Here is a 25,048-nt window from a genome sequence, read left to right as displayed (position 1 = left end):
GCCAGGTACAGAGGAGAGGAAAAAAGACATCAGGGCCGTGGCCCTAAATGTTGAGCAGGCTGCCAAGGACTCTGCACAACCGTGGCGCCGTGTCCAGTGGAGAGAGGAATTGATACAGTCTGTCAGGTCACCCCCACTGATACAGCCTCCCAGAGGCAAGTAGGAGGAGGAGGACTAAGGAGCAGCAGCAGTGAGGCCTGACCCAGTGAGTAGGGATGAACCTTGAAAGAAGAAAGAATCCTACCTGTGCAACCACACTACACCTTGGGGTCATAAACGGAGGCTCAGGCGAGACATGACTTACTCGAATAGCTCTCATACACTGACCAACCTATTTGACAGTGCTGGTAAGTGTGGGTTGAGGGCATGTGGGGAATGTGGTCTATGGTAGGCCTGAATGTTTACACGCCAAAAAAAGATCCTTGACAAAATGGCCCTCATACATCTAGATGCAGATACCACAATTCACATTGTTGGTGACAATTTATATGATGTCAGAGAGAGAGATTTGGACAGAAACACGTCCCATACAGAGACCTCATGCACGCCCAGTGGGGCTAGAACAGTATGGCCATGCACTGGGCTTGTCTGACATATGCGGACCCAAGTACCCCTAGGACAGGCAATTTTCATTTTTTTCGGGAGCAGATGAAATGTTAAAAACTAGATTATTCTTTTATGCCAAGAGAGGAAACCACAGCAATAAGAGGCAGAATACCTAACAAGGGGCATCTCTGTCCATGCTCCACTTAAGACAGCGGCGGCAGGAAAACTGAGAGGTCACGAAATGCGCACATGGAGATTAAATGCTTTGGACCTAAAGGATAAGGACATAGCCGGGTGACTTCGGACAGCCTCCACATATATTTTAGAGACAATCTGGGTTAAGTGAATTCCTCTAGAACATTTGAGAAGCATACATAACTTATTACAGACAGCACAAAACCTCATCGCATAAAGTATGATACCTCGGAGGCCCTGGAGCAAGAGCTTTGACAAAGAAGTTCAATTTGGAGACAGAATTACAAGCTACACTGAGGCAATTAGTGGCCCTGAGGGAGGAATAACAAAATGCCACCCATGATGCGGGTAAAAAATACAACTTGGCACAACAACAGAGATTATACGAGACAGGGCGCAAGACAGGTCTTCTATTGGCCTGACTTGGGAAGAGAATGTATTTTTTTTTGTCAAAAGGGAAGAGAATTTTAAATGGGTAGGCGACATTCAACAAGATAGTGGCAAGATAGCCAGGATGGACAGGGACATCACACAAGCATTTGAAGGGTACTACCAGTCCCATTACACAACTGGACGAAGAGTCACAGAGAGCAACATAGTCACAGAGAGCAACAATAGAGAACCAATGGGTTTTTCATGACGTCGAAGCACCAGTGGAATAAAAGTATTTCCATATCCATCCTTAAATAAATGGAAATAAATAAAAATATATTGCATTTCTATCGGTCTGTTGGGAGGGGATTTGGAATGTTGCATAGTCTTAGTCAAGAGTTGTTATAATGCCACAGCATTTGCTCTCTGCGACTATTCATCTAGTTGTTTCAAGATAATGTCTCCCAAAAGTAAGGGCGAGGGGGCCATTTCTTAAGCATTCTTAACAAGGCCAGGAAAAGGGGCATCCTTGCTCCACATCTACACTATGAGTCAATCGTAGTAGTACACAAAAAAAGATAAGCCCAGGGATTTCTGTGCCTCCTACAGGCCCATCTCACTTCTCAAAACAGTAAAAATTCTGGCCAAAATTCTGGTGGATGCTTGCTAGATTTTTTTAATAATCTTCTACACAGGGACCAAACAGGGTGTATGCCTTGGAGGGTGTTCAGATTGAACCCTGAAGGCTTAGCGCTTGGCTAGATGAAATGACACACAAAAGATCCAATAGGTATAACTCACTTAAGGTGAAAAAGGCATTTGATTCTATTAACTGAACATACTAATTCCAAACTAAGGTTGTTTGGGTTTGGCCCAAAATTATGCAGGATGCAGACATCATGCAGAAGCTTCAGGAGACCTGGGAAAGGGATGTAGGGACCATGGAAGATGTAGACAGGTTGGCGGTACTCGTGAACCCTAGAGGGGAGGCCACATAAGTCAGACTGAGGCTTATCTAATTAAAGGTCCTGCCTTTAACATATTATAATACAAGCAGGCTTTACAAAATTGGGTAGGGCACAGACTCCCACATGTGTAGAATGTAACAATGCGGATGGCATGTGTTGGACTTGGCCCATTTTCCCAAAATGTTTCGCTTCCCCCCCCCCCTGTTTTGGGATGTCTCCCCCATGGTAGAAAACTGTATAGGCCATGTGTGGTGTGGGACGCCATGTTAAATGTAATGCAATGGTGTGCAGTTGTTAACCCCCCCATTGTAAAAATGTACCCTGGTAACATGCTGCAATTAAAAAGGATGCCATGGCTGGGTGTTGTGCCACCTGACTGCAGTGGGTTAGCAGTCTAGATGTTCGGTTCCCAGCCTTGATGGCTGGAGGGAAAGCCTGGCACCCAGGGTGCTCTACTCCTCCCCCTGAGCCAGTTAGAACCAGTTCCCCAGAGGCTTCTGGCACAGCCTGGTAGGTGGGGTGAGGGGACATAAATAAGGGGGCTGTGCCACCATGTGCTCAGACAGAGCAGGGACATGAATGTGAGGGGACCTGCTGCCAGGGGGTACCGCCACTTGGGCCTGGGTGCTGGACAGTGCACCCAACTGACACCCCACTGCTGTCCACAGGGCTGGTGGAAGCCCCACTGCAGGAGTACAGGCTGCTGTACAGGAGGAGTGCCACGCTACAGTGGAGGATGGTGAAAGCCTACCGCCCTGTCTTGAGGAGTACCCACTGACTGCTGACCTTGCTCAGTAGTGCCTGCTGCTCTGCTACCTGGCCCCGGAAGAAGGAGTGCCATCCTAGGTCCCGGAGGCTGGTGGGACCTTGCGCCACGCGAGCACTACACCTAAACCGCCTAGAGAAGAGCGCTTACCGGACTGCCAAGGCGCAGCCGGGAGGTGAGAAGCGCTACCTGTCGTCCCCAAAGCCCTAGTGGGACTGAGCCCCTCGCAATCGCTGTATGGAGGGAACTGGGCCACCCCTGCGATGTGCTACCTGGAAAGTGCTATATTCGCCTCTAAAAGCGCTGCATGCCCCAGACTCATCTGTGTTGCTGTGGGGCCAGGAAGAACTGTTATAACTACCAGCGCCACATGAGCCGACCCCGTGTAATGGTGGCGCTGTGCTGACTGCCGCGGGTGCCTACCCCGCATTATTGCTTCCCTGGTGCCAATTTAAATAAAAGCGAGTGCCTACCCCGCATTTGGAGTCTACCCGGAGTCACCGCCGCAGCCAGGGAGAAGGAAGGAGGAGAGTGCCGCGTCTGCACCCCAGCAGGAGCCTACCCCACGGGGGTGCTGCCAGAGGAGCGAGTGCCTAGAAACCAAAGACGGGAGGCCACCCTGCATTTCTAGGATGCCAGAGTGGACGCGCGTGTGAAGCGCTTCTGAGGACTCACCGCCGCCCCCAGGGCGCGATAGGTACACCGCTGCTGTGTACCCGCATCACTGCCGCTGCCCAGGCGTCATGTGGAAGGAAGCCCCAGCTGCTGCCTGCGTTCCCGTTGCGGCCCTCAAAACCAGGGGAGGGCCGCCGTGGCGTTTCAGAGGCCCATGCAGGGCCCGGGAGGCCTGAACTGCCACCATCACGTGACGGGGGCACCGTCTGCATCATCGATCGTGCCCCCGTCCTGCCGCGCGGCTATTGGCTGTGGTACCTGCCCCCCCTGCAAGCCGCGCTGAGATTGGCGCAAGGCGGGAGTCACCCCCAGAAGTCACGCCCCGTGAAGGCGGGAGCTGGAAGAAGCCAAAGAAGCCCCATTTGCGGCAGGGAACTGGAGGAAGTCTACCCTGCCGGTCACTACCCCGCGCCGGGCCATCACTGGAAAGGAGGCGGGCCCCGTGTGCAGAGAGGAGCCCCGTGAGGCTGCCAGGAAGTAGAGCCCAGCCCCAGATGCGGGTCCGTTCGAGGCACAAGATTGGTGCCTGAGGACCAGCCCGGGGAAGACTGGGGAGGCGACCGAGGAAATCCTAAAGAGCGGAGAGAAGCCCCGGTGAGTGGGGAATTGTTGGTGGAGGGGGGTGGTAATGGGGCACAGTGTCGGTGCCCGCCCCCGTAGGTCTTTCCCCAGAGACAAAGAGAAGTGTCTGTGCTGGCCAGGTTCCTCCAGCTGCCCGAGCTGGACAGGGGGCAGCAGCACTGGGTGTGGCCACACCGCAACATGGGGCACATTGGGATCCCCGAGCTGAAAGGGGGCTCCCCTGGGCCCAGAAGGCCCCATCTAACGCTCCGATGGTCCTGTTGGCCCTGAAGGCCTGAAGCAAGAGTGAAACTGCTTGGAAGCCTGCTAAACTGGGACTAGGGCTGCCCTGGTGAATGACGTTTGGTGCTCTGAATTGGCCACTGTTCTATGGTTAGTGCCGAGTGCCCATGCACAGGAAAGGTTGTGCCTGATGCCTTTATGTTACACAGGTTGAGGAACTGGGCTGATGGTTCCTTCCTACCCCTAGGTAATGAAAGCCTACTGTTATGTGCCTTCTACTCATGTTATGCATACGTGGAAAATGTACTGTCCCTGAGCCTACTGCATACCTGTGTTGGAGCTGTCCTCAGAATGCCCAGACTACCAGTGTGTTTATGCTAATGGTATATGCCCTCATGTTACATGTGTGCATGCTACTGGTGTAGGCTCCCAAGTTGGAGGTGCTCAGGCTAAGGAAGTTTTCTAGGACCTATGTTATGCCATGCACCATGTATTGATGCTCCCCTAAGGTGCACGCTGAGGAGTTCAAGCCAAATGTCTTATGCAAACTGAGAATGCTTTATATTTTTCTATTACAGCATTGCAACTGATGGACTTTCTTTTTTTCCTTCATCCATTATCCTTTCCCAATGGTTCTGGCAGCGGCCCGATTGGCCCTGCCCTATAAACAATCCCCCATTATAAATATTGCCCTGGCGCCAGTTGGCGCAGTATAGTAATTGTGATTACCTGTGTAGGTTTGGTACAATACAAAAGTTATTCTTTCTCACCAAAACTGGTGTCATGTCTCTTTTTGTGGTGTGCCTGGTGTGTCGTCTGTGTGCACTGCGTGTATGCTTCACACATGTCCTCAGGAGTTTGGCCTGCCCGCTCTGCACCACAATACCACATTTCTAACAGCATGTTGTTAAAAACGATCTGGTAATGCCCCTCATTAGTACTGGAAAGTCATCATTAAGGAATTGGAAGAGATACTAGACATGGACATAACTCATACCCCAAAATTCATTTTTCTGGGTATACCTTGTGATGTGGACATCCCACAAGCCAAACAGACTGCTGTTTTGTGCAGTGGGATTAACATTAGACAAAGAGACATTGCCAAGAGGTGGGGAAGACAACAAGCCCAAAATAAGTGGCTGTGATTAACTGGCATGAATATGTGCATGGAAGAAGAAATATTTATGCAGGAAGAGGCCCAGGGAAATAAAGTCTGAGAGGATGGAGACACCACAATAGGTTGCCATAGGAATCTCAGTCTTCACTGTGCAATGACCCTGGTGCACAGGAACAGCTCATGGTTAGGGTGCCTCAAAGAAACCCGCAAACTAAGGGGAAGCGTGGGGCATCTGTGAAGGCTGTATGTTGAGGGGGGTGCGGGCTGGGGAGGAGATAGCATTTTTTTTAAGATGTTCACCTTGCTGGTATGGATCATGCTGTTTAGATGTACTGCAGAAACGTGTTGGCCAAACATATCTTTGTATGCTTATAGTTTTAAGTTGAAGAAAAAGAATATATAAAAGTTCTTTGAAAAATACTAAGGATACTGCTGGAATGACTACTCCAAGATAAGAAAAGGGTTTGGAGCACCACTAGCCTGAGAGCATAGGACTACTTTTTAGCCCAATCAAAGGATGGCATTAATGCAATATTCTCCACATATTCCTGCAATATAAACTCAATTACTATCAACAACTATAAACCTATCTTCTGATTAGGCAAGGAAATACCCAGATGAAAAAAGCACGTCTTCAGGGATGGAGACCCTAACAACTTCAAGATTGTGAAGTAAATTAACAATACTAATACGATGTTTGGGAGAAAGGAGACTGCACAATCATTTTGCCTACTGATTGGATTTGTTGAAATGTAAGCAGACCTTTCAAGCCCACAACTTTTGAAACTGAACAGCGGTGCTTTTTCATTGAGCTTTCTGCCAGCAGTTATGCAAGAGGAAAAGGAAATAATGTTACATCAACCACTATGTAAACTAATAAGGTTAGATAAAATCGAATCAGTGGAATTTTAGCTTTTAGGTAGTCCTAGCGCCAAGACGACTGTGGGCATACACTGCGCTTTACAAGATGTAAAATCAAATCAATCAAATCAAATGTACACTAAATCTGGATTATCAAATTTTGGGGGAAATTCTGGTAACCAGGATTCACTAATGGATGGGCCATCTGGTACAGCATAGCTGGAACGGGTTAATACGAGAAGCAAACACATAGGCCTTTCTTAGGCAGTTCATAAACAATATGTCAAACATGACAGACTAGGAAACTTATCTTTTCACCTTGCTGTATGTTAAGAAATATGAATCATACTTTGGGCTCGGAACATTTATATACTACTAGCTTACCCGTCGCGCGTTGCTGCGATCTCAGAAGAAAGGAAATTTATGGAAACTTGTTATGATAACATTCAATGTACATTGGTCATTTTTATTGAAACTTATTCATTTTAATATGGAAAACATTTTAAAGTGTTGTTTTAATTTGGTTTATTCATTTGAGTGCTTGTGGATACATGTTTTTTTTTGTTTTTCCGTCTGGTGCGTACACAAATAAATCGGAAGGTTTTCCGACGCGTGAGCTGGCCACATACAGTTGTCCATATGAGAAGCACGGATTCTCCAAATGTAGTCCACACATTTGCAGCGATTGTCCTTGTGCTTTGTTGATGGTCATTGCAAAAGCGAGTCGCACCGGAAACTGTAAACGTTCAGTATTGGAAAGATTATGAGGGCCTGGGGGGCCGATATTTATCAATTTTTTTGATTTATTTTTTGCCAGAAACCCTCGTGCGTGGGAATTTACTCAACAACTTCCCAAAGTTTCATGGAGATCGGATGAATGGTGTAGTAATGCATAAAGGACAAACAGACAGACATTATATTATATAATATATATATATATATATATATACTCGCGTGTTTGAAGAAACAAACAGGGATAAGTTCAAATGGATTAATTATCGAGGACGCGTTTCGGCTTAGTTGCCTTCTTCCAGCTCGTAAAATCCCAACCAGTTCACAGTAAGGGTGCTTTTAAATCCAAAGATGGAGTTCTATTGGCCACACATAACACCGGGAAAGGATTGGTGAGTTTGTGTTGTATCCCGTCACTGGATGTGTTCGTTCGCGGGTGAATACGCCTGTTCTATGTTCCCGTGCCATGCAGAATTTTCCCTCTGTGTGGCTGATGAACATCCCTCGTCCTGCCAGGAGGTCTCGTGTTTCACAGAGCATTATTCGACTCCGATGACCACAATACCTTGCTCTGGTGGTGCCAAGCGTTAGTAGTTAAAGTACTCTGCTCCAAATCCACCAGGATGCGGCACTCTTCTGGACGGGTGCAGTTATCTTGGAGGTCGGTCCAATATAACATCAAAGCTTGCGTGTTTGAAGAAACACACAGCACTCGCGGGATAAGTTCAAATGGATTTATTATCGAGATATAGATTTAGATATGCTAGTGTAAGGGCATAGGTCCAACTGTACTCGTTTCAATAGGTCTAATGTGCAAGGAACCATTAGGATGAGCCAATACAGGTATTACTATATCAGACCAATTGTGTGTGGAATAGGGTAACAGGCAGGAATCTGCAATATCAATCAATCCAATTTGCGATGGTGTGGAACTGTCAACATGTAGTACCTGAAAAAAAGAGTTGCAGAAAGGAACAGTGCAACTCTGGCAGATAGGGAACACTTGATTATATTCCACCGTAAAGTGGACAAGTTAGGTTTTCTATCAAGACTCCAGGTAACCCTAATTAGTCATGTTTTTTCCTGCTTCCACTGGGCCAGATTTGGAATCAAAAGATCACCCCAATCCCTTATTCCTTCCACTCCACCGGGGTACTGTGTAATGTAAATGCCTGGGTGCAGAGATATACCCCAAGGATGACCAACTTACATATGTGAACTCCACAGCTCCATTAAATGTCAGCAATGACTATTCCTCTTGGTAACAGGCAAGGTAAGCAATGTAAAGATGGTGGCGATTTTCCTAGAACTGTGTACCTTCAGAATCTCCGGCTAGTGCTACAAACCCCTTTCTTTATAAATCTAAATACTTTGTCTGATTTGGTGTTGTACTTTGCTAGAATTAAGGTAGCCCTCAGTAAACTAGTGGACATGGGACACTGGTGTTCTAGGGCTAACTAGTTAGAGATTGTATTATCTATTTGTACAGTTACAATATGTAGGGCAATGGTCAGCAACCATATGTGCCAAGAAAGGTAAACAATGATAAAAACTGTACACTCCTAGACCCCCTATTTGGCGAATACCATTATTTGTAGAAATTATGTACATGATCGTCGTCACCATTTGGAGAAATGCAGGATTCCAAACAAGAGGCAACATATGCGAGTGAGAACAACCTACAAATATTTCCAGAAATTAGGGAATTGTTTCAATAAACAGCAAATCAGTACCTTTTAAGTGCCTCCTTTAGATGAGAGATTCAGAAAAAGGGGTGGTGATGAACAGAGTGTCTGAATTAAGCAGACCACTCTTACCCAGTCCAAAGATCAGGGCTTGATCCATCACCGTTATTTAGCTCACTGCACCATCCCAGCTCAGAACCTGGCTATATGCAAATCAGTCTGTCCCTGGCCCAGTGCATCATGGGAACAGGGCAGACTAAACTACCAAGCCAATTCTTCACCAGAAAGGATACAAGCTTCCGGGGACCGGTTTCTGGCATTTCAGCCGTCGTCGGTCCGGCTTGCTTGAATCCTGATGGTGCAGTGAGCAAGGGACTCATGTCTGAGTATACCCTGCCACAGTGCAGGGTATAGTGAGCTAAAAAACGGTGTTGGATCTAGCCCTGATCTCTTGACTGGGTGAGAGTATTCTGCTTAATTCAGAAACTCTGTCCATCACCACCCCTTGTTGTTAAATATTTTGTCCACCCTAAGCGTGGAAGGGTATACTCAGATGTGAGTCCCTTGCTCATTGCACCATCAGGATTCAAGCAAGCCGGGCCGACGACGGCTGAAATGCCAGAAACCGGTCCCCGGAAGCTTGTTTCCTTCCCAGTGTAAGAATTGGCTTGGTAGTTTGGTTTGCCCTGTTCCCATCATGCACTGGGACAGGAACACACTAATTTGCATATAGCCAGGTTCTGAGCTGGGATGGTGCAGTGAGCTAAAAAACGGTGTTGGATCTAGCCCTGATCTCTTGACTGGGTGAGAGTATTCTGCTTAATTCAGAAACTCTGTCCATCACCACCCCTTGTTGTTAAATATTTTGTCCACCCTAAGCGTGGAAGGGTATACTCAGATGTGAGTCCCTTGCTCATTGCACCATCAGGATTCAAGCAAGCCGGGCCGACGACGGCTGAAATGCCAGAAACCGGTCCCCGGAAGCTTGTTTCCTTCCCAGTGTAAGAATTGGCTTGGTAGTTTGGTTTGCCCTGTTCCCATCATGCACTGGGACAGGAACAGACTAATTTGCATATAGCCAGGTTCTGAGCTGGGATGGTGCAGTGAGCTAAAAAACGGTGTTGGATCTAGCCCTGATCTCTTGACTGGGTGAGAGTATTCTGCTTAATTCAGAAACTCTGTCCATCACCACCCCTTGTTGTTAAATATCCTTTAGATGGGCAACACTAAGGACCTGGAAAATGGGCAGCATGTAACTCAAAGCTCAGAGGGTGCTACATGCACTGATGGAAGTTCAATACAAGTCGAAAGTGGCAATTATGGTGTACCATATCTTCTAAGGAAGGAACTGAACTTGAAAGTTCTCCACACTAAATGATCACAAGATATGCAGAGCTATCACCCAAGATGAATGGCGGATCAAGGCAGGGTTGTTCGGAAAGCTAGCTTCAAAATATGCCATGTTTAATTACTGCTTTGCACTTTAACTTCCCTAAGGCTACATGGACTCTGCTATCATATTCAATGCCTGCCCAGAATGCCATGCATCCCAAGTGGACTGTACACATGGTTGAATACTGTCCGTTAGAAATGGGCGTCTCTAGTTGGCAATGATTTGCACTTTGTTCAAGTAGGGAACATTCCTGCAAGTCAGGATAAGGGAGTTACACTCCTAAAATAACCCATGCTCACACCCTTGGTAGCTTGGCACCAGCAGTCAGGCTTATCACACCGGTTGCAGATCGTACTACTCGCGGTTAAGTCAGGAGCGCTGGCGTCGGCAGGCATCGGGTGCTGCGGTGCGAAGTGCAGAGGCGCAGTGAGTGGTGCCCACAGGTCGCAGTGCGAGCAGCAGCTCGGTGGCGGCATCAGATGGTGTTGTTGGTGAGACCAGGGTCGCGGTGCAAAGTGCTGTGGTGCTCGCCACGGTGCTTGCTGGTCATGGTGCAAGCAGCGTGGTTGTCATTGAAACGCTGTCTTCGGCTGACGAACTGGAGTCTATGGCGCTGGCATTGGTAGGCCAAGGCTGCAGTGCGGGATGAGGGGCGGTGCGTCGTGTAACTTTATAAGCTGTGCCCTCGAACCACGGTGCACGCAGCGGCGTCGATGTCACCTTGAAGCGGCGGCGGCGGGGATACCAAGGTGGCATCGTGAAGCGAGGCGGTGTGGAGAGCAGCGCCCACAGGTCGCAGTGCGAGCAGCGGCTCAGTGGCGGCGTCAGACGTTGGTGAGACCAGGGTCGCAGTGAAGCGTTGCGGCGGGCCCTCTGTGGTGCCTTCAGGACACGTAGTCAGCAGCGCCATCATAGACGGTGTCGGGTTACTCTTTCTTCTGTTGCAGCACAAAACACACAGTCCTTAGGGCTGAGGTCAGAAGAAGTCTTTGCTATTCCTGAGACTTCTTGAACAGGGGGCAAGCTCTACCTCAAGCCCCTGGAGAAACTCACAAGAATAGATTGAAGAAGGTTCAATCCAGTCCTTTCACTGCCCAAGACAGAAGCAGCCACTGCAGGCCAACACAGCAAAGCACTCAGCAAAGTGGTAGTTCCTCCTCACAGCTTCTCCAGCTCTTCTTCTTGGCAGTCTTCTTGGTCCAAAATAGTTCTAAAGTTTAGGGGTTTGGGCTCCACTTTTTATAGCCCAAAATCCTTCGTCCTCTCAGGTAGCGAGTGTCTGTGCTCAGCCAGAACCAGTTCTACCCTCTCTGGTATCGCTTCCTGGCAGGAGGTGGAGACGGCATTGTCAGAGGCAGACCAGGCCCATTCAGGTGAAAGGAAATCACCTCCCCCTTCTCTAAATGCAGCCCAGGTCTATTCAGCCATTTCCTGACCAACCTAGACTATCTGGAGCCACGGCTCCTCACGAGACCCTGTCATCCAGAACCCAGACAGTCAATCCACAAACCCAGCAGAGGCCTACTGGATGACTGAGCAAGAAAATACCTTTTTTTAAAGTGCTATTTTCAAACACAGAATGTAAAAATCACCTTCTCTAAAAGATGCATCTTTCCTCTACCGTGATCCCAGGGCCAGTTATGTTTAGAAGATGTTATTAACAAACTCCCCATTCTGTCCTATGGGAACAGGTAGCCTTGCAATAGTGAACAACTAAATTGGCAGCTATTCACTATCAGGACATGCCACACACACCATGTCATGTCCTACCTTTCAGAAACACTGTACCCTGCCCACAGGGGTACCTTGGGCCTACCTTAGGGGTGACTGATACGTAAGAAAAGGGAAGGTTAGGTCCTGGCAAGGTGGTACATTTGCCAAGTCAACATGACAGTCCCAGACTGCACACAGGCTATGCAATGGCAGGCCAGAGTCACATTAACAAGCTGCTTGTGTGGGTGGCACATTCCAGAACTGCAGCTCACTAACAGCATTTTATTTACAAGTCCAGGCACACTCAGTGCACTTTACTAGGGACTGACAAGTAACTCAAATATGCCAATCATGGAAACACCGATCCAGAACACAATTTACAACAGGAGCACTTGCACTTTACCACTGACTAGCAGTGAGAAAAGTGCACAAAGACACCAAGCCAGCAAAAACCGAGTCAGAGTCAAACCGGGAGGTCAGAAAGCAAAAACTCCGGGGAAACACGCCAAGAGATGCCAAGTCTAACACTGCCTACATAGCCTGACACACCCTGCATGAGAAGGCCTTTCCAGTGAGGAAGGTGTCAGATAGCAAAGGAAGGAGACAACAACATAACTTTCTTGACCTGAACTATTTATAGTGAAACACCGATGACCAAGATCATGGACCTCTAATGTTACCAGTGTTTAACGAGGAACAAGATTGTACACATATGAATTGAGTGATTAATTGCTGTTGATCATTTGCACTTTTTTCAAACATTACCTGCGAGTGGTAACGGACAATGTTTTTTTTTACTGCAATGATTTTAAACACTCCAACAGTTAAAAAAATTCAAAAATCTTTTTTTAAAAAGGGACACGTGCAGAATGTGCAGCGCTGAAAGTTACCCCAAGCCAAACACACTAGATTCTACCATAACCTTGGTGACGTTTTTGCTCAAACTTACTAGACACTCCTTTTGGGAAGATTCCCTGATCCTATGTTATTCAATCAGTTGCCCTCACAGTTTGCAACACGGCATCCACAGACCTGCCACAATCAACTATGAGATCTGCAGATCCACACTGACATTACACATCAACTCCCTGAGATGATTTGCACAGTAAATGGATGCATATAGTACATCACTGAGGTTGGAAGAGGACCCATCGGCTTTAATACCTTGTATTAAAAAAAAACACTAATGTGCTCAGACCTGCAAGTAGGAAATTCTCCAATCTTAATTGAAACCCTCTTACTTCAATCTGTAATGTTAGAATCGCTCAGAAGCTTACATTTATTTTAGGGTACATTGCCACTCTTAATACACATGCCAGGCTCCAACTTGTTCAAAAACACGGACTGGCAGAAAGAAATGTCCATGTGGTTCTCTTGGATATTAGCAACTTTAAAAACTCAGGTGAGATCAGCCTCCTGGCATTGTCTCTTTAAAAGAACACAATGTTACAGAGAAAGTCATCAAATTGAATGAAGACTTTGATGAAGAGATGTATTTTCTTCATGGTGGGTAGCCTTCACCACAATCTAGATTAGAGCTCTGATCTTGAAGCCTATTTTCTCTTTTTACACTGCTTTGTGGAGTTGACAATATTTTTGCTTTAATTTCTCTATAGAAATAATGTTGAGATATCCACCTGGGGAAATGCATGAGGAATAAAAATAATGGGCTTTATGTATCTTTGTGATGTTGAAGGGAAAAACTCATGAATTTCACAAACATGAATGGATATTTTAACAGATTGATAAAACGCCACTTTGTTTATTTAAATGGTCACCTCAAGTGTCTGAATACTCTGGAGCCGGCAGCACGAGACTGTTTTAATTGCCTTGATATGTTTTTGCTCTGCACCTCTAGGGTTTCTACCCGACAACTTTCTGTACTATCCAAAAAGGTCTTTATGATGGTAAGTGAGCTAAATAACCAAAATAATGAACAAATAAATGTAACAGTCCACAACAGTTTAATGTAATGGCTATTTTCATTAACTGACCTTCATTGGCAGAGTACTTCACCAACAGAATACGACTACAGAGCAGGCCAATATATACAGTTCCTAGAACGAAAGTGTGTACTGCAGACTTGGAACAACTTATTGAACTGCAGCACATGCATCCCATTTTCCGGAACAATCTGAAATATTACAAATGGAAAAATTAAGATTTACACAAAACTTCAAGTTGCCATATTTCCAATTTACTTTATGAACTTCCTGAGTGAATAAAACAATATAGTAACAGACAAAGCATAAACAGTGCAATGAGATCGTAAGTAGATACAACCAAATATGTATAGCAGTTAAAACAAACATAATAAAAACAATGCAGGTACTTAAGGTAACATCTATCTGTTAGCTATCACATGTTTGTGATCCCTCGCGCCACAGATCAGTACCTGAATTTTAGTAGCTATCTTCATCATTGGTGAATATTGTTTTATAGTCTTGGCAAAATAGTACAACCACAATGATACATGATGATACCTTGGAGGCAACAAAACACTTGCTCACAGTAACAAAGACAGCACCCAAAGCTTAGGTGAGGATTACTTTGATTGCATCATTTCCTCTCAAAAGACATATCCCAAACATACAGAGCACTATGAAAGAATAAGCATTTGCAATGCAATAGGTCTTGCATTCACGAGAGTTTGAGATATTGCCCTTGTAAATCACAACGCCTTTTATTTATGTGTAGTTTTAAAAGAGATAAATAAAAGGCATGGTAATTTAAAATGTCAATAGCGTAAACTCACAAATGCAGACCTATTGCATTGCAAATGCGCTTGGCCCTCGTTCTATAAAAATGAGAAAAAAAGCGTTCGGAGAGAGAGTGACCTGCCTGCACAGAAGGCAGGACAAAGCTATTTGAGAAAATTTTACTTGTAGGCTGTAATTAAAGCCTACAGAGTAACAGCACACGTAACAGGGGGATGTCGCCAGGGGAGGTTACAAAATGAGACAAGGCGGCACTAAGGAGGGACTACTAAGCATATTTATTGACCAATGAACAGCCACAGTGGGCATAGCTTCAAGTCCCTACCTGAATAAAGCATGCCTCACAGAGCAGCGCATGAGCTGCCCAGACTCAACCTAAAAAATTGCTTCTTCCATTGTAAAAGTTTAAATACAACAACTGATGCCTCAGAATATACCAATCAATATTTCGTAGATGAACTCTGAGCAGGCACTCTATAAAAGGCATGCTTTTCAGCTTACATATTTGGAAATCTTTCAGAAGGACTATATTAAAATGAAATGTTAACACTAGAGAAAACAAATATTATTAGACTGTTTCAGTAAGAGAATACAATGTTCAGGAAAATATGAGAACAGCTAACTGTTGCAATTTCCACATAACAGTAGCCAGAGCAATAGTAATTAAAGAGTTCAAGAAGACTCTGTTATTTATACTATAATGCATCTATCCCGACATTAACAAGTTAAGAAAAGTGCAAGTGAATTATTGTCAGCTGGAAGAGAACGTGTGAGTGAAATACAAAGGTATATATCTGAAAAAGCAGTCATGTGTGCCTACATTTTCACCTGTAACTTCTTCCAAGTATGGCAGATTTTTTAAAGCAATTTACCGTTACTTCCTCTGGACCCTACTGGTTGCAGGGATATATAGGTTCATCAAGACCTGAGATAACCAGAGCCAATTACTGAGAGACATCTAGCGATGGTTTTTCATTGTGTACCAGGTATACAGCAATTCATTTGGTGAAATATAAAGAGTGAAAAATGGGTATCAAGGAAACCTATGTATTTCCGAAATTGGAACAAGATGTGGAGTTTAGAAGCAGTGGTTATTTGCACATTTCTTAATTTGTGGGTACCCATACTAACATGTGAATTAGAGATCATTTTTCTTACATTTGGAAGGCACTAATGCAGAGAAAGACAATTGGTAATAACAATTGTTCTACTATCCTGTGCTTCCCCCAAGTCTCCCGATATAAATGGTACTCCACTTGTGTGGGTAGGCCTAATGCCCACGCAGGAAACAATCCATAGCATAACGTGGACGCATCACATTTTTCCATAGAAAACTGACCCTTTATTTGCAATGTGCCTAGCTGTGGAAACCTAGCAAATCTGCACATGTTTGAAAACTAGACACCCAGAGAAATACAGGATGGGGCGATGTGCGGCTTTCATCAGATTCTGCTACCCAGAATCCCATGCAAACCTCAAAGTTAGTCTACAAAACAAATGTTCCTCACATTTCTGTGAAGGAAAGCTTTGGAATCTGAAGGGAACCAGAAACTTCCTTCCACCCAGCATTCTCTCAAGTCTCCCGATAAAAAGTGTACCTCACTTGCTTGGGTAGGCCTAGTGCCTGCGACAGGAAACAACACTAAATGCAATGTGGACACTTCACAAACTTCCACTGAAAACTGACCCTTTATTTGCAAAGTGCAGAGCTGTGGATTTTGGGAACTAGCTCAGCAGACAACTAGGGAAATCTAGCAAACTTGCACATTTCTGAAAACTAGACACCCAGGGGAATCTAGGGTGGGATGGCTTGTATGGCTCTCACCAGATTCTGCTACCCAGTATCCCCTGCAAACCTCACAATTTGTCCCAAACAAAGAAAAACACACATTTTCCTCACACTTCTGAGATGGAAAGCTTTGGAATCTGAGGGGGAAGCACAAACTTCTTTCCACCCAACATTCCCCCAAGTCTCCTGATAAAAATGGTAACTCACTTGTGTGAGTAGGTGAGAAATGTATAAATGGAATAACAAAAACCAGTACTGGTTTTAACTGCAAGTATTTTTTCTGCAGTAAAGTAGTTCTCATGAACCCATACAAAGAGAAAATTCATGTACTTTTATATCAAGTAGGAGAAAGATGCCCTGGCTATCTGCACTCACCAACCCCAACGACTAATCTGTGGGGTCTTGGACATGAAATAGGGTACAGGAAGGGAATCTGAGTAGTCACTACACACTACTCCAGAGCCAATACCTAGCTCCTCTAACAAAAGAAAACAGTTAAAAAAAAACAGTATTATAATGCAAAATTCTACGGGATTGTTGCATACTTATTATCAACAATATGACAGTAATCAATAATCAAAACTGACGCTTGGAGGATTATATGTAGCTACAGCATATAATGCTTTACATAGTGAACTATGTTTCCAGATGTGTGATGAACCAGCAAAACAAGACGAAGCCCATTTAATAATAGTTTTTACATGTTAAAAGACTGAACAAAAACAAGCAACGCACAGGAGGATCAATGTCGGTGCTTCATTTTATGAGTGATCTTATCACTATACTTACCCTTACTTAAGAATCATTTGTTGCAGACCAAACCCATGAAGGAAGCTTATAAGGACCATTCTTAGTTTCCAATGCACGTTACACTTGCTTACTGAAAACAGAGAAGAATTAACATTTAGGAAAACATAACCATTTCCCAGAAACTAAATTATTTTACTACAAATTCAAAGAGCACACACAAGGAATATTCTTTTGGCGAGTTCAATGGGCAGGAATTTAAAATAAAATTTATCAAATTTACAGTGCCTTATTTCTAACAATATCTTTTACAGTCCTTGCTATAGAGATGGGCCATGGGGGGAAATAGAGTTAGACTGGGGATGAAGGAAAGACAGAATAGGTTTGTTCTTTTGAGGAACTCTCCAAAGAAGACAAAAACAGGACTTATTCTTTCCTTTTAAATGCTGCACCCAGGCATGTAAATATAGATAGTGATTGTCCTGACATATCACAAGAACTGTCTAAAGACTGCTGACGCTAAACTATCATGAACACTTGATATATTACGAAAATGCAATAACACGACAATGCAATTGGGGCAGCATGGAAAGGCACAAAAGGATTCTACAACTTAGAAATAACCCAACATGTAAATTAGGGAGAGCTGAGAAGAATTTTATAAACTTCGTAGAAGTAAGACAAGATATTTTAACTGTAGGAAAATGTTCCCTTTTGCATGGTTACTGTTAGAACTGGGGGCCTCTAGTTGGCAATGGTTAGCACCTTTGTCCAAATAGGCAGACCCTCCAGCATTTCGCGATTCACGAAAAAATCGCGAAATCGGCCGATTACCGCGATGGCCACGAAATTTGCTATTTTGGCCGCTAAAAAAGGGTCTCCCAGGAGAGAGGAAAAACTTCTGGCTTCCTATTGGTTGCACGCGCATACGTCACTACGTGCCGCCGTAATGTAGCTTGGTGTAGGCTTCTCTGTTTTCTCTGCCTCAAAGCACTAGGTAGAACTGCTGACTCGTTGTCTCCAGCCGGCTCTACATGCTTTGTTAGCCTGCTGGTGATGTTTATCCCTATGCTTCTTATGAGTAGATATTAATACCTTCAGGCGTGTTTGCTTAGAGCTTTTGCTTCTCGTTCCCTGTCAGGTTTCAATAGGCTTTCTTTTTACGATGCGCATGCACGTATCACTTCTGCGTAACGGTCCTGTTCCATTTCCTTCCTTTCATGGGACAGGTTCTTGTTTTAGTCCTGCGATTCTTGCATATGGCAACGCTACATTCCTTTTGAAGACTGTGTCTCAAAACCTGCATAAAAATATATCCCGAGTAATGACAGAGGAACGGACCCCGTCTAGCATCTGAATTGTATGCAAGTTATATTACGAATTTGGGGCCAGCAACCCCTGCTTCTAGAGTCAGTTCCATGCATGAACACTTTTTTAAAGAATAATTCCCATACATCACTCACCTTGCACCAGAGTGATGCCGCCGCTGGAATTCGTTAACCTCGTCCCCCCAGGCTGGTTGAATGAATTAATGCTTCTCAGTGGTATCTGCTCTGATCTGAAAGTAACGAGTTTCCATCCACCTGGGTTTGGTAAAGCGGAGTACCATGAGTTTAGGTAAGAGTAAATCCTGTTATTTACAGCGCTTAGAACCAGCAGTGATGCCATAAATAGCGCGATACCGTTCTTTCTGTGGTTGGGGTCATGATAACTGCTCTTACTGTTTGACCCCCGGCTGCTGTTCTGGCTGCACGCTCCTTTGCCAAACTTATTTTCAGATCTCGTGCGTTGATTCCCATTTGACAGATGCCAACGCATCTCTACTAATTTTGACATAAAAGCGTCTTTTTAAAACACTAAACAAAAGTGAAATTGTGAGGTGTGGGCAGAGAGGGCACTGGTGGCAGGTTGCTGGCAGATGAGGAGCAGGCGGGTGGGACACTGGCTAGAGCAGAGGGCTTTTGGTGTATTGATTTGCTTCGTTCCAGAGACTGAACTGAGTATGTCTTGCAATAAGAGAAACTGGAATGTGATTGCCACATCCTCTTTAGTTATTGAGGAACTGTAGTTTTGCGGCCCAATCATTTTGGATTTTGTACACTATAGAAACTGCCCATGTATGTTTTAAACTTAGTTATTTTTTTTAAATCATTTTATATTAGCTGCGTGAATTTTAATTGATTGTGATGGTATTTCAGATTCTGTCTAGCTATCTGTTTCTATATGCCAAAAATAAAATAAATAATTTCTTCACAGGGCCTGCATATTATGTACAGGGCCTGCTGTGTCTCAGTCTGCCTGGACAAACTAGTATCAGATTCCTCCAAACCAGATATTGCTCACATGACTCAGGCGTGTGTGTCAACATGCAAGGAGCCGCCCAAAAAAGTCAAATTGTGCAGAAGAATTTAAAGGTCTGGCTGCTTCACTAGTCTGCTACCAAATTTTATGTGAATGTGGCTGATTTCCAGCTCCCCAAACCGCCAAGGTGAATATTGTGTGCTAGCATAATGTGCCACTCTAAGCTTGTCTCCCGCCTATGCTATTCATTTCCATTATGCACATGGCAGAATGACGCTAAACATTCCATGGAGAAATAGGGCCCCCGCTCACGAGGTAAGATTTAGAGTTCTGCTTCTGTAGAGTTGCAGGCACTTTAAACATGCCTATTTCAAAGTGGAATACTCTGTTACATTAGTTTCCATTGATTTAAGGCTGAAAAAGAATGATTACAAGTAAAATGAAGTGCCGCAATAATGCCGCTAAATTTCCATTTTTGTGCCGCTAAATTTCCATTTTTATGCCGCTAAATTTCCAAATCTATGCCGCTATAATCTGGGGGGTCTGAATAGGGACCCCTGCTTCTAGTCAGGGTAAGGGGGCTACACTCCTAAAATAACCTCTGCTCAACCCGGTGGTAGCTTGGCATGAGCAGGTAGGCTTAGCTCAGAGGCAGTGTGTAAAGTATTTGTACACATATAGTAATACAGTGAAAACACTACAGATGGACACCATACAGGTTTTATAAAAATGAGTATTCTTTATATAGACTTAACACAAGACCCAAACGACAAAAATCCACAATACAGTATTAAGAACATGACTTAAATGATAAAATTAGCTTAGTTTAAAGGTGATGGTAAATGCAACATGTTTCTCACAAAGTACCTTTGGATGTGCAATGCAAGGTAAACAAAAGGTTGGCAGGGAGAACGAGGCGGCGGTTCCTTACTTTGGAGGAGGCGATGCGTCTGTTCCTCAATGCTTGCGCAAAGTAGGCGATGCGTCTGTTTCTTACTGGAGAGGAGGTGATGCGATGATCTCGTATTGCGTTCCGGTTACGATGCGACAAGATGGCGCCTCGATGCGATGAGACAATCCGATGCGATACGACAAGATGGCGTCTTTGCTGCGGTGCGACGACGTGAAGGTGATGCGTGCACACCAGACAATCGTGCTGCGACTTGGGAACCTCTGAGCCGCGACAGGCCCTGCAACATGCTTCTCCGGTGACGCGACTGCGACCCTTGCGGTGGCGACACGCTTCTCCGGTGATGCGACGGCAAAAGCAGTGGTGGTGACACGCTTCTTATCGTGGTGTCTCGCTTCCAGCTCCCAACAATACGCAGGCTTCTGCAGACAGAAATCCCAACAAGGAAATTCAGGGGGGGGGCTGGTGGTGAAGTCTTGTATGCCCGAGACTTCAGCAGGGGGCAAGCACACGTCAAGGCCTTGGAGATTCTTCTTCAAGACGATGAAAGTTAGTTAAAAGTTCCTTCTCCTTTCCTTGGCAAATACGCAACCACTACAGGCCAACCCCAGAAAATAGCACAATGGCAGTCAAATCCTTCTGCTTCCTTGGTTCTTCTCATTGGCAAAGGTTTGTCTTGATTCCCAGAAGTGATCTAAAGTCTTGGGGTCTGGGCCCCAATATTTATGCTACTAATTTCTTTGTTCTCTGAAGGCAGAGAGTGTCTGTACCTTGCCAAAACCAGTTCTGTCCTCACTGGTGCAGGTTCCTGGCAGGAGGTGGAGACAGCATTGTTGAAAGCAGACCTGGCCTAGGTAGCTTAAAGGAAATCTCCTCCCCCTACTCTCTATTCAGCCAAGGTCCTATTCAGCCCAGCCCTGACTCAGACTGCTAAAGCCCAAGCCCTCCTGTCTCTCACAAACCAGACATGCAATACACAATTCAGCAGAGGCAGGCTGGATGGTTAGGTAAGAAAATACCTACTTTCTGAAAGTGTTATTTTCAAACACAGTAAGTAAACATCACCTTCACTCAAAGATGTATATTAACATTCTGAGTTCAGGCATACTAAATTTGTTTTTCTACCATGTTCCCTGGGTCAGTTAGTATTATAAGATGTTAAAATCAAACTGCCCATTCTATCCTATGGGGACAGGTAGCCTTGCAACAGTGTAAAACGAAATTGGCTGTAATTCACTATCAGGACATGCCACAGACACCAGGGCATGTCCTACCTTTTCCTTACAATGCACCCTGCCCTTGGGCCTACCTTAGGAGTGGCTAACATGTCGAAAAGAGAAGGTTTAGGGACTGGTAAGTAGGTGCACTTACCAAGTCGACATGGCAGTACTAGCCTGCACACAGTCTCTGCAATGGCAGGCCTGAGAAACACTTTACAAGCTGCTTCTGTAGGTGGCACAATCAGTGCTGCAAGCCCATTAGCAGCATTTGATCTACAGGCCCTGGGAACACATGGTGCACTGTACTAGGGTCTGACAAGTAAATCAAATAAGCCAATCATGTAGTCACTAGTCCATTGCAACAATATACAATAGGGAGCACTTGCACAGTGACACTGAATAGCAGTGGCACAGTGCCCAAAGCATGTAAGCCAGCAAAAACATATAAAAAACAAAGACAACAGCGAAAAATGGAAGGGAGACTCACGCCAATGGTACCAGGTCTAACAGTTACCCCCTAACCTTTTGCCACATACCTGATGTCAACTTGGCAGTGTGTGTGTGTGTGTTTGTGTGTGTGTGTGTGTGTGCTGGGATCCTGCTAACCAGGCGCCAGCACCTGTGTTCTTTCCCAGAACTGTACCTTGGTACCCACAATTGGTACACCTCTGGACCACATATAAGCCACTTGTAAAAGGTACACCTGGTACCAAGGGCCTTGTGACCAGAGAGGGCTGCAGCATGTATTGTGCCATCCTCAGGGACCCATCACCTTAATCCCTCACCCTGTCATGTCCCCTCAACACTACCTGTGGCATGGGTACGTCAGGTGAGGGCATATTGGCAGGAGCAATATGCACCTACAGTTCCTGTATCATTCACAGACATTGTAAGTGCAGTAGATCCATTTTGAGTGCATGGTTTGGGAGTTTGTCAACTCAAACTCCAAAGCTCCATGATGGCTTTACTAAAGTCTAAGAAGTTTGGTATCAAACTTCCAAGCACATTAAGCAGACTCTAATGCCATGGTGGGATTTAATGAAAAATGTATTCAGAGGGCATCTTAGAGATGCCCCCTGAAAAACAACCAACTTTGGTGTGGTTCCCGACTGACTTCCTGCCATCTGCCACCACCAGGCAGATTTCTGGACCCTGGGTAGAGAGAGAGCCCTCCACTCTCTGGGTCTGGAAACAAACACATTCTGGGCAGAGGTGTCATGTCTTCTCCCCCAGGATGGGCAAGGGTTTTAATTGTTTCCAACACAGAGTTTTATATAGGTCAAACATGACCCGAAAGTATGGGGTATCAGAGAGCTTTACACAAGCACCAGTTGAGTTACATGAGGACACATTCATTTTGGTTAGGCAAGGGGAGATTAAGTGATTTGTCCAGAATCGCAGGATGTCTCGCATCCTTGCTGACACCCAGATTTGAGGGCGACTGCCTTTGCCATTAGGCCAACTCCTCTCCCCAAGGGTTTTCGAAGAGGGAGCTGCAAAGGCCTGACGCCTTTGTTAGCTACCCCCCAGCCTTCTGCTGCTAGCAACAACTGGCTAGCACAGGTCTGACCTCCATTTTGGGGACGAGAACCAGCAGGGAAACCTAGACAGTAATTAAGGTGTGTCCACCTTTGCCAACCCCACGCCTCAGATGGGGAGGCGAACTGAAGGCCACCTCTCAGTCCCTGCCCTCAAATCAGGAAGAGACCTATGCCCCGCCCACTGAAGGGTGGCATACTTGGGAGTGCAGACACCCCAGGGAAGGGACCCATTGGTTCCAACCTGTTCTCCCCTGTAACACCACGAAATCTAACACTTAGGGGTACCTCTGAAACTTGCCTCTTCAGATTTGACTCAATAAGACGATGGACCTAAGAGCTGCACCGCAGAAGAGGACGATGAAAACTGCCTCTGCCCCAACCCTACCAGCCTGTCTCCTGCTTTGGAATCCCTGCAAGCTGAAACCGGCATGTCCTGCAGCAACAGCCTCCAAGAACCCCGAAACCTGGCCAGCCTTCCCAAAGAACTCTGATCTCCTGTGGACACCAGATTGGTACCGCACCAATCCCCAGACAGGACTCCAGATCCAGCCAAATCTGCTAGTCCTCACCACTCTGCACCAGACACCCATGGCCTGAGTTCGAGGGGCCCAACACCTCAGCGAGGTCCCCCCCGGGGATCTGAACCTGTGATCCAGTGTTGTACGACCTTCTCCGCGACTTCTGCAGCCTCATCCTGAAGAGTCCCCCTCCAACCGTGACCGGAACCGGTGAGAAGAATGTGACACTAAAAGACACCACTGCACCAGCAGCTCTTGCCCCCGAGGTGCAGGTGCCCGACAGATGGTGTCCTGGTGTCTGGCAAGTCTTCGACTTTATCCTCCGGTCATTGGTTCCCTGCATCCAGTCTTCTGGCTTCAGCCTGCAGGCATTTTCCTTGACCGACATCCTCCATAGGAAAGCATTGGGCTCCAGACAACTTCTGAGCACTCTGCAACTGGCTGCCCCTGCGCCCCAGGTGATGTGAACTTGAAGCTAACTTGGAAACCCCTTTGCCCTTACCATATCCCCCGGAGCTTGACTCCCAAGACCGAGTGGCCTGTCCATGAGCAGACCTAACCAAAGTGCCCCCAGCTCCATTAGCTAATATTGGCACCCTGCACTCTGCACCTGGCCGCCTAGTGTCGCTGGTGGTGCCCCTTAACTGCCAACCTGAACTTTGGTTCTACCCTCCAAAACTCCAGTCCTAAAACCGTTTATGAAGTACCCTGCAGATAGAGACACAGTAAACCTAACACATTGTTTTTCTCCATAGGATTGTATGGTGGGTTTTCTCTGAAAAACTTCTAAGTGTTGAACTGTCTTGTACTGCAACAAAAGTAACTTTGGGACTTTAACAGAGTTAACCTACTTACTGATTTCCTGTGATGCTTAGACCGTGTTGCAAGTTTGTTTTATGAAAACCAGAATAGTAACTACAAAGTAATCTGAAAGTAATTTCAAGTGGTTTTAACAGCTTACAAACCATTTTCTCAGCTGCAAAAATAGTTTGAATGTTCTTAAAAAAACAGTTATCACTGTATTTTGAAAAGTAACATTGTATGGAAAGTATAACTTACCTGTTACTAAGTAAATCTAGGTTCTAGAAATAAAACAACAAAATAACTTTTTATACAAACAATTGGTCTGGATTAAGTCTTTGAGTGTGTGGCATTTCTAGACTGAGTGTGTACAACAAATGCTTAACACTACCCACTGATAAGCCTGACTGCTCAACCAAACTACCACAAAAGAGAGTAAGGTACTGTCTACTTTAGCCTCTGCTATACCTGTGAATCCACTGGACTGTGCACACTATACTTTACTTTGGTGTACTATATAAAGAATCAACTTCCTAAATAACATTAAGTACTAATGCGTTGCCAATTACTGGAGCAAATTATGCCAGTCTGTTTGAAGAATAAAAATATCCTCCTCCTCGGAGATTTTAACATACATTTTGATAAATGCAATAACCCCCTAACAAAACAATTAGTGG

General features: G+C 45.4%; 1 protein-coding gene across 2 annotated transcripts in view; it reads right to left on the bottom strand.

Moving 5' to 3' along the window:
• The window catches only part of SLC35A5 (solute carrier family 35 member A5), a 130,344-nt gene that overhangs the window by 76,818 nt on the left and 28,478 nt on the right, over positions 1-25,048 (bottom strand). For both annotated transcript variants that reach the window (XM_086934099.1, XM_086934100.1), the window contains exons 2-3: positions 17,123-17,213; positions 13,822-13,961 (exon numbers count right to left, since the gene is read on the bottom strand). In XM_086934099.1, the coding sequence (XP_086790225.1) occupies positions 13,822-13,948 (127 nt within the window). In that variant the 5' untranslated portion in view covers positions 13,949-13,961; positions 17,123-17,213. The remainder of the gene's footprint in view (positions 1-13,821; positions 13,962-17,122; positions 17,214-25,048) is intronic.

Source organism: Lissotriton vulgaris, chromosome 8 (assembly GCF_964263255.1).
Source record: "Lissotriton vulgaris chromosome 8, aLisVul1.2, whole genome shotgun sequence".
NCBI lineage: Eukaryota > Metazoa > Chordata > Amphibia > Caudata > Salamandridae > Lissotriton > Lissotriton vulgaris.
Note: the sequence above shows the minus strand (reverse complement) of the source record. Positions and strands in the feature narration are given on the sequence as shown.